We start from the raw sequence: 9,933 nt of genomic DNA, 5'->3' as shown, positions 1-9,933 counted from the left end.
CACACACACACACACACACACACACACACACACACACACCAAAGTCCAGCAGGAGCCTTGACACAGATCTGGGTCTCTGGGTGCCTCAGGGTGGGGGCGGGGTTCTGTGGGCCCTTCCAGCTCCCACTTCCTGCGTGAGGATGAAGGGCTTGTGCCACAGTGACTACCTGGGGGCCACACCTGCAGGGTGGACCAGGGTGGGGGGACCTGGGGGTCTGAGGCTTCCAAAGGGAGTGGATAACAAGAGGCTGGCTTTGTCTCACCCAGGCCCGCCCTGTAGCACCCTGGGCACCTCCCCAGGGCAGAAGGGTGTATGCTGGGGTGGGAGCCTGGAGTCCCACGCTGCTGAGTGACCTTGGGTAAGTCCCTCCCTCGGTCCCTCCAGGGCCTTTCGTCATTGAAACCCCGCCTCTAACCACGACCCACAGTGAGAAACACCAAGCACTCACCTGCGGCCTAACCGAGGACCTAACCCCTTGCCCTTGAAGTCAGTTCTGACTCATAGCAAAACCTTTACAGGGGGCAGTCGGTCGCATCTTTCTTCCTGGGAGCAGCTGGTGGGGCCGAACCACCGACTTTGCGCCGAGCAGTCCAACCTGCAGCTAGCTGCACCGCTGAAAAATGGGGCTCTTGTTCCACTTCCTTAAAACAGTGCCTGTGCCGTCGCTCCACACCAAATTCACGGCCCAGGAAGAGTAAGAGATCGCAGCTGGAAAATGGGGCTGTCCACCTGCCTGCGGTTGACTCAGCTGGTGCTCTCCCGAGAGCTGGAAGAGGCAGAGGTCACATGGCCTAAGTGTAGAGGGGCAGATGGCAGCCCAGGCTAGAGATGGAGAAACAGGGCAGTGCCCATAGTGCAGGAGTCCGAGTGAAGCCCCAAGCAACGCTACAGGGCCTACGAGCCAGGCCTCTGTCCCTGCTGATGGGCAGGGTGCTGTGGCGGTTATAAAGTCTCTGATACACTTCCACGTCAGACTCCTGGCACAGAGCCTGCTGGGAAGTGCCAGGGGGATGCTGGGGGCAATTGGCAGGGGGCCAGGGTGGCATCTGGCTCCTTCTTGGCCCAGATGGGTGTCACGGTACCTGCAGACATTTGATGGGTTGAGGATGGGGGAAGAAGCAGGCATTCACCCACAGCCCGGCCCCAAGGAGTTCCAGGGAGTGTGTCTAGACTCTCAGATCACAGTCAGGCACAGGGCCCTCCACCCATCGTGCCTCAGGAGCAAGGGGAGGTAGCCTGCTCTTGGAGAGATGGACCACCACTCCTTTGGGTGCTATGAGTCAGGATCAACTGAGAGCAGTGGGTTTGGGTTGGCTTTGTCTCTCAGGGCAGAAACTCTACTGCCGGGCCGGGCTGGGAACTTCTGAACTCAGTGCCCTGCCTCCCCGGTCTCCTCTGGCCATCCGTCACCAGCCTTGTCCTGGGCCACGGGCACTCAGCCTGGCTCAACCTTCCTCCTCAGGGCCTCCCAGCCCGCCTTGAGCTCCTCTCCACGGGGGATATCAAGGTTGGGGCTGGGCACAAGCGGATGGCCGAGAGGGGCTTCTGGCTGGGGTTCCAGAGCATTAGGATCTTGGGGTGGGGGTGAGTGGGAAAGCCAGCCTGGGCAGTGGAGGGTGCCCGAGACCAGCTCAGTTTCTGGGTCACTAGTCTTGGGGAATTCCCCACTGTCCAGAGAGCTGCTTACCTGGTGAGTAACTGCCAGCTGTCTACACAGGATGCCAGCAGGGAGGGTGCCGCCTGCCACCCCCCCCTGTCCATTCTCCCCTGCCTGGCCCTGGGGCCAGAAAGAGACAGACAAACAGGCAGGGGGCCAGCTCCCACCCCCACACCCTCTGGGTCTCTACAGGGGGTGGCTGGTGATTCAAAGCCCCCTGAACTGAGCTGTGTCTCCTTCCTTCTCGGATGGAGCCTGGGGGTGAATCAGCTCCTGGGGGCGGCAGGCCGGGTCAGCTGCTGGCCTCAGCTCTGGCTTGGGGGTGGGTGGCCAGCAGGGGCACGGGGAGAGAGCCCACCTCCCACACACACCCGTCTGACCTTTCTGGGTCCCCATTCTCCATCAGAACAGAATGGAAAGTTCTTCTCCTGGCCAGCTTACCCCCCCAGCCGTGGGAGTGATCCACGGGATAAAGCTGTAAAATGGGGACAGGAATGGGGACAAGGCCCCTGAGAGAGGTCACAAGGACCAGTGCTACCGCGGAGAGGGGCGGCCGGGGGTCCCGGTCATGGCTGAGCTCTTATAGCACACCCAGAACCTAGGACTGTCATTCCCATTTTATAGATGCGGAAACCGAGGCCAAAGAGTTACCTGTTCTTTTTGGCAGATCCAAACCTCAACCATGACTCCTCAAACTATCGGCTCTGCCTTCTAGCCACGAGAGACTGGGCACAGGCAGCTTTGGGGTGTCGTAAACGGCTTTAAAAGCAGCATCTACTGAGGTGTTGCCCTGAGCCAACGGTGTGAGGAGTAAGAAGCATCCGACCTCTGCAGGGGCCCGGAGCAGCGGTTCTCCACCTTCCTCACGCCACCACCCTTTCACACCGGTCCTCGTGTGGTGGTGACCCCACCCACCAGCCATAACATTATTTTCGCTGCTACTCCATCACTGTCATTTTGCTACTGTGATGAATCGGACGACCCCTGTGAAAGGGTCATCTGACCCCCCAAAGAGGTCGAGACCCACAGGTTGAGAATCGCTGGTCTGGAGGGTTGTGGCATAAGGCTTGTCCCCACTGGGCCAAGAGCAGCGGGCATGATGAGGCCGCTGTGTGGCGGCGCTGGGACCCCCGAAAAGTGGAGGGTCCTCTCTCCTCCTGGAAGCCACAGCCTGCAGGCCAGAGGCCTGGCTTTCAGACCTACCCCTGCTCTGCACCCTGAGTGGCCCCGGACAAGTCCCTTCACTTCTCCGAGCCTCAGTTTCCCTTCCTGGAAAACAAATCAGCTTTGAGGAGAGAGTTGTGGATGGCGAGGGAGACTCGGCAGAGGAGGAAGATGGGCGGCCCCACACCCAGGTGGGTGAAGCACGTTCTTAGGGGGCGTGCCCAGGCCAGCTTGTGTGATCACTTCCTGGAGCAGCGGGGAGACCAGTGTGCTGGGGGGCATAGTCACCCAGGAGCGTTAACCTCGGGCCTCCGACTGGTAGCCCCCCAACTCCAGGCTAAGGGGAATGGGGGCGCTCCCTCTCACCCCTAGGCAGGTCTCATCCCCACACAATCAACAGGAGCTGGACAGGCTAAGGATGAAGTCATGGCTGGAAGGGGCCGGGCTGGGGCTGCCACTCCAGGGTGGGGCCTGGGGTCACCACCCAGGAGCAGGCAGCCAAGAAGGGAGGGTACCTCTCAGGGGGGAGTCAGGGGGAACGCTGCAGCGTGGAGGGAGGGAGGGAGGGACGCAAACAAACGCCAGGAGACCAAAGCAGGCTTGGAGCTAGGCCTGGGCGGCTGTTCCCAGGGGCCGAAGCCACGTCGCAGGCAGCTCACGGACCCACGGCTCCGAGACCCTGACCAGCCTGCCTCCAGAGGCCCAGCACAGGGCTCCTGGACATGACAGGAAGGGGAGGCTGGGTCCGGGGCACCGAGGGGAGCACGGACCACGTCAGGTACCGTGAAGGGGAGGCCAAGGCCCTCGGTGGGGCCAGTCAGAGCTGTGAAGTGGCCCAAGCTCAGCGTCTTCAAGACCCTGCCCCCCCACTTCCTGTTTTACTGTGGGGTGGGGCTTCGATGAAGCGGTGGACCAGGGAGCTGATGTGGGTTTTCTGGAGCAGGGGGCAGAGCCAGCCCTGTCGTCCACTCACAAGAAGGGGATGGGATGTGGTAGGGCCTTCCCCAGGGCTGGAGACCTTACCAGATGGGGCTTCAGTAGGACTCTGGTCTAGTGGGCTTTGGGTTCCTGTTAGCAGCTGGGGGGTGGTTGGAGGCTGATCTTACACGTTATGCTCCGAATGGTCAGGTCCTCGTGCAGAGAGGCTGGGGGGTGAGGGGTGGGGTGGGGGGCGCGTCTGGGAAGTGGGAGGGAAGTGGGGAGCGCCTGGGGAGTAGGGTTGCAGAGACACGATGGGGTTGGTGGGAGGAAGGCAGATGCTCACTGTGTTTCTAGGGGGTGCACCCCCATCTCATTACAGGTCTGTGGGATGGGGAGGGGCCAGCCGGGCCCTCACAGCCCCCAAAGGAAGGACAAGGTGTGAGGCAGGGAGGAGGAGGAAGAGGAGGGAAGACTCCTGTGGGCTTGGCCCACTTCCTCCCGGCTGGGCGGTGCTAGCTGGGATGGGCAGTTTTATCACCCTATGGAGAGGCTTTGCTGTGGGGCAGTGGGCGTGGGCGGTGGGCTGGCAGGGCTGTGTGGCATGTGTCTGGGGGGGGGCAGGACAGCAGGAGCACATGGCTCTTTCTGGCATGATAAGGGAAGGACTGGGCAGGTCTGGGATGCAGTGAGAGGTGGGAACTGGGGGCATGGAAGGCGGGAGTGGGCATGGGAGTGGGGGGTGGGGGGTGATGGGGGATAACCCCTAGGGAAAGGTCTTCCTCTCCCGCAGAAATCAGGAGTAGGGCAGGGCCCCTGGGAAGTGAGGCACTTCCAGGGTGGGGGGTGGGGGGTGGAGGAGGTGCCCCCATCAGCACCTGGGAAAACAAAGGGGACGGAGAGGCAGGGGGCTCTCAGACATGTGCTGCCCTGCTCAGCAAGGCCCTACCCCTTCTATGATTGTTCTGGCATCTACCTGGGGAGGAGATCCCTGGACAACGTCCAGGATGTGCGCTTGGCCACTAACCTAAAGGCTGGCCACTTGGTCCGGTGGAAGAAAGGCCTGGCAGCCTGCTTCCACCAGACTCCAGCCAGGAGAACCCCCCAGGAGCCCAGGTCCTCCGTAACACAGGTTGTCACCGCGAGTCAGCTGCAACTTGACTGCAATCCATGGGTCTGGGGTATTTTTTGGTGTGTAGAGATTAGGGAGGAGTCTGCGCTGATTTTGCCGGCCCCCGAAAAGCACCTGCCTTTATGATTCGGTCGGTCAGTCAGTCAGTCAGTCAGTCGGTTGGTGCCAGAGCCTCTGGAAGCACCTGGGTCTGGGGACCACCATCCCTCTCTGAGACTGAGCCCCACCTAGGGAGGGCTGGTGCTAGTCCCCAGCATTCCTCGGGCGACAGTCCCTCTGCGCCCCACGGAGGGGACTTGGGACTGACTTGGAGAGTGAGACTAGGCCCCACGCTCAGGTGTCCCTTTCAGAATGGACCTGCTCCACCCACCACCTTCCACCAAAATGGAAGATGGAGCTGCAAAGAGCCAAGAGTCCCCCCCACCCCACCCCACCAAAAGACTTCCCTGAAGTCCTCCCCAGGCTGTCCCCAAAGGACTGAGGCCTAGCGGCTCTGCCCGATCCTCTGTCCTCAGCATCACAGGGAGTCACAGAGCAGGTGTACTGATGGGGGCTTAGGGGCCTGAGCCTGCAGGGGCCCTGGGCAGCCCGTTTCTTCAGGGCCTGACTCTGCCCTGTGGAAACGGGCAGGTTAGAAGAGGCCACCTCCCGGGTGGCTTCTAGCACCCACATTCAGTTTGCTTTATTACTGTCTAAAGTCCACGCCTAGCCCCAGCCCCTCTTTCCTGGGAGCCTGCTTCTCAGCTGGCTTCAGCCGGCCTCCTCCCCACTGCCCCCTAAAGCCTCTGCCCAGGGGCTACAGGTGCCAGCTCCTCTACTTGCCCAGGTGAGTCAGGGCCACATCTAGGGCACCGGAGGCCTGTCCACATGGGACCCTGCTGACTCAGCCGGTCGTCCCCCCACCCTCCCCCACATCTTCAAACAACCCCAAGGGCAAGCCACTGAGGGAAACCACAGGACATTCGGTCGAAGACCTCTTTATAATTTTATCAATCAAATTCTTAGAAGAGGGGAAAAGTCTGCCCTCCCCCTTCCCCTCCCTCGGCCCCCCCCCTTCACTCTCACTTTCATTCATAATTTCCTATGATGCACCTCAAACAACTTCCTGGAAGGGGATCCCGGCTAAATATAGCTGTTTCTGTCTTACAACACAGGCTCCGGTATATAAATCAGACAAATTCCCCGTTTGAGCATGAACCTCTGAAAAGTGACGGCGTCCCAGGGCTCCCAGTACCTCTGCAGCCCGGCTCAGAATGAAGGCCTTGGCGGCAGGTAAACCCCCGCGCCCGCCCCGGCCGCCCGACCGCCCGGCTCGGGCTTCCGCCGGCTGGACGCGCGCCCTCGCCGGGGCACCCACTCGCCGCGCCCCCGCCACCCTGCCCTGCGCCGGGGAAGCCGCTGCTCGGGCGGCCGCGGCCAGGCGAGGCGCTGGGTGGCGGCCCGAGCGGGCGCGGCACATGGTCCGGGCACGGCGTGCCGGCCGGCCAGCAGGTTGCCCACGGAGGGAGGAAGGCGCCGGAGCAGCCTGCCCGCGCCCGCTCCCGCTCCGCTCCCGGAGCTCCTCTCCCGGCTTTCGGTCCGAGTCACCCTCCCTCTTTCTCTCTCTCTCTTTCTCGTCCTTTTCCGCTTTCTCTTTTCCAACCGCTGCCGGGCTGCTCCCTGGGAGGGGCGCAGGCCTCCCGAGCGGCTTGCAAACTCCGGGCCCCGGACGGGAGCAGGTGTCGCCTCCATCGCTAGTACCTGGAAAGCCTGAGCTCTGTGCTAGGTGAGATGGGGCGCGGGGACCCCTCCCTGGCCCCCGTGGGGCCTCAGCACCGCCTGTGGATGCCGGGACATACCGGGGGGGACCCCGTGGAAAAATGTGTGTACTTGGCCTTGCCACTGGCACTCCGGTTCCAGCAGGGGGATCCGGCGGGAGGCTCCTGCCTCGCTGGCCTGCTGCCCCCACCCCCCCAGCCCCAACTGTATGGGTGCTCCCCAGATGGAAAGAGTGAGGGGGGCGGGCTCGGGGAGGACGACAGGGGAGGGGCGGACCGGGAAGGCTCCCAGCTCTCCTGTCACTTTGCATTCTCCCTCCTCTCTGCCCACCCTTTCTGCTTCCTGGTTCCACCGTTTCCTCTCCCTCCCTAACCTCCTCCCTGCACTGCCCCAGCCCTGGAGGGTGGTGGAACCCCTTGACTGCCCCCTGGGGCAGAGCAGAATTGAAGGACAGGGAGTTTTCATGATGATTCGGGAAGGAATTGGGGACAGAGTTACAGAATCCGGATTGAACTGAGGGTCTTAGGTAGGACAGTATGGGCCCCCCTGGGGGAGGGGACAGGGTGGTGGCAACCGGGCAAGTCACTAGCCCAAGGGTTTGAGGTTCGAACCCAAGCAGAGGCATCGTGGGTGGCACGAGTGGGATTTGGCTGGAGGGTAGCTAAGAGCACCCTCCAAAGCAGGGAAGTTGGCCTCATCTGGGGAAGGGCAGAGATGCAGGAGATGGGAAACTGGGGGGACAATTTTCCTGGAGAGCCAGAATCAGGTGTCAGATTCCAGAGGGAGAAGGATCTGCCCCACAGTGGTTCCCATGGGAGCCCCGCAGGAGATGGACAGCAGACACCTCCTCTTCCAGTAGGGTCAGAGGGCCAGGAGAACAGGGTGACAGCGCAAGAGGGAGATATAGATCGAGCTGTCTGTGGGGACACAGTGTGACCTGGGCCTCAAACTGCTGTCCCTGCCTTCCGGCTCATGGTGGCTTTCTGCCGGCCCCCAGGATTCCTGTCACTGCTGCTTGTTCTGCACTGGAGACCTGGGGCAGGGAACCCCCTTCTCATCACTCCCAACAAGGCCACCTGCATCACACGACACCCATGTCCCAGCAACCTCATGACCCAGATCAGGAGCCAACTGATGCAGCTCAACAGTAGTGCCAACGCCCTCTTCACCCTCTATGTAAGTGCCCTTCCCACTCCCAGAGGCCGAGGGAAGAGGGGGCAGGCACAGTGGGCAGAATTCCTACTGATATCAGGAAGAGGCTGTCCTGGCATGGGCTGGGAACTGGGGAGGGAGGGAGCAGTTTTGTATCTGGGAGGAGAGAAAGGGGGCTGGCTAAGCCCCACCCAGATTTCCCCACACCTACCTGCAGCCCAGGGGTAGGTCCGGGCAGAGCCGGGGTGAGAACGGGGTGAGAAAGTATGGGGCTTGGCGCTTCAGGTCTTGGGATTCCTCCACCACGTGGACTGAGAGGCAGACACAGATACCCAAAGGAGGGACAAGGTGGGAAGGTGTTCAGAGAGATGCCTTTGGTCCAAGAGTGGGCAATGGGTGTCAGGGTGCAGAGAGATGCCCAGGTGGGTGCAAGGCCAAGGGTGTGTGGTGCAGCTCGGAAGGGGAGGCCCCGGGCTGTCTTCCTTTCTCTATAGGGCCAGGATCCTTTAAAAAGCTGCTTCCGACTCTTTTGGGCCCCAGGTCTGTCAGGGTCATCGGTCTCCCATAGGGCTTGCGATGCTGATGTTCTTGTTACCCTGATCACCAGGTCTTTCTCTCGAAGCACCTTTGGGTGGGCTCGGAGGAGCCCCTGTAGTGTAGCGGTCAGCAGTTTGAAACTACCAGTGGCTCCGTGGGAGAAAGACGGGCTTTCTACTTTCATGAAGAGTTACATAATAGTCTCAGCACCTCACAAGGGAGTCCCTCCCTGTCCCCTAGGGTCACTTTGGGTGGGCGTCGACTCAATGGCAATGAGTTTGTTGTTTGTTTGTTTTTAGTTTTGGGTAGACGCAAATTCCCAAACTATCCGTTAGCAGCCACACACATGAACTGTTTAACTATCCAGGGGCACCTCATAGGGCATAGCACGCGTAGTCCTTGCCCGACAGATGTCTCACAAGGACCCTGAGATGCCAATGGGGTCCAGAGGGGACCCCATTTGAGAGGTGGAGAAGTGAACGCCCAAGAAGAGCTTTGCCCGAGGATAGCTGGCAGGGCTGGAACCCGGATCCCTGCCTCCTGGCTCACCTGCCTTCTCCCTTCTGCTCCTCAGTACAAGGCCCAGGGCGAGCCGTTCCCCCGCCGCTTGGACAGGCTGTGTGGCCCCAACGTGACAGACTTTCCGCCCTTCCACGCTGACGGCATGGAGAAGGACAAGCTGGTGGAACTCTACCGCATCGTCGCCTACCTGGGTGCCTCTTTGGGCAACATCACCAGGGACCAGAAGGCTCTCAACCCCAACGCCCAGGACCTCCACAGCAAGCTCAACGCCACGGCGGACACCCTGCGGGGGCTCCTCAGCAACGTGTTCTGCCACCTGTGTAACAAGTACCACGTGGGCCACGTGGACGTGTCCTACGGCCCCGACACCTCAGGCAAGGAGTCCTTCCAGAAGAAGAAGCTGGGCTGCCAGATGCTGGGGAAGTACAAGCAGGTCATCGCCGAGTTGGCCCAGGCTTTCTAGCCCCGGCTTGCGACGTGTGCTGTGGACCGAGGGATCTGGACAACGGGCTCCAGATGTCGGGGAGGGGGGCTCCCCCGGGGTGGCAGGGGGTTGTGGCTGGACTCAAGGGGAACTTGCTGGCAGACCTTGAGGGGCTCTCTGCCAGTCCTCTGCACACCAGGGTGGGCTGGGATGAAGCCGGACAGGGTCCAAACATCCGCAGGTAGGGCCTCAAGACTGCCCCTTTGGAAACCGGTGACCGAGCCCCAAGGGGTCAGGCTGGTGAGGAGAGCAGGAGCTGGATTTCTGCCCAGACCTGACCCTTGGGGGAGGCAGCAGGGGTGGGTGGGTAGGTTTTTATAGTGAGCAGACAAGCTGTCTTTGCAGGCCCTGGCACCAGAGCAGGAGAGCCGCCGGGGTAAGGGCATTGCCTGCCTTGCAGACCTCCTATCATCAGCTTCCTTTGAGGGAGACTTTGGAGGCTGGAATCCCAGGGACCTCCTGGCTCCTAGAGGTGTGTGCGTGGCATGTGGCAGGCAGAGAAGGCAGCTCTGGGATGGGATGCTGCCTTCTCATGGGGATGGTTGGAGAACCCAGACCTGCTGAGCTGAAGGTTTCAGAAAGAGGCCACTGGCATTCAGGCTGCAAGG

At 61.3% G+C, this 9,933-nt stretch overlaps 1 protein-coding gene across 1 annotated transcript; it reads left to right on the top strand.

Moving 5' to 3' along the window:
• The first annotated feature begins 6,116 nt into the window (after positions 1 to 6,116).
• On the top strand, positions 6,117 to 9,304 carry LIF (LIF interleukin 6 family cytokine). The gene is made up of 3 exons (XM_004716728.2): positions 6,117 to 6,144; positions 7,628 to 7,806; positions 8,894 to 9,304. The coding sequence occupies exons 1-3, from the start codon at positions 6,126 to 6,128 to the stop codon at positions 9,302 to 9,304; spliced, it is 609 nt and encodes a 202-aa protein (XP_004716785.1). The 5' UTR covers positions 6,117 to 6,125.
• Positions 9,305 to 9,933: the final 629 nt, after the last annotated feature.

Source organism: Echinops telfairi, unplaced genomic scaffold, assembly GCF_000313985.2.
Source record: "Echinops telfairi isolate 266 unplaced genomic scaffold, ASM31398v2 ScPeMD7_29;HRSCAF=101, whole genome shotgun sequence".
NCBI lineage: Eukaryota > Metazoa > Chordata > Mammalia > Afrosoricida > Tenrecidae > Echinops > Echinops telfairi.
This window is presented reverse-complemented; position numbering and strand designations above follow the sequence as displayed.

Excerpts from the sequence above, each read along its gene's own strand:
- LIF (XM_004716728.2), top strand. Across the intron at positions 7,807-8,893 it reads ACGCCCTCTTCACCCTCTAT|TACAAGGCCCAGGGCGAGCC; the intron begins GTAAGTGCCCTT and ends TCTGCTCCTCAG.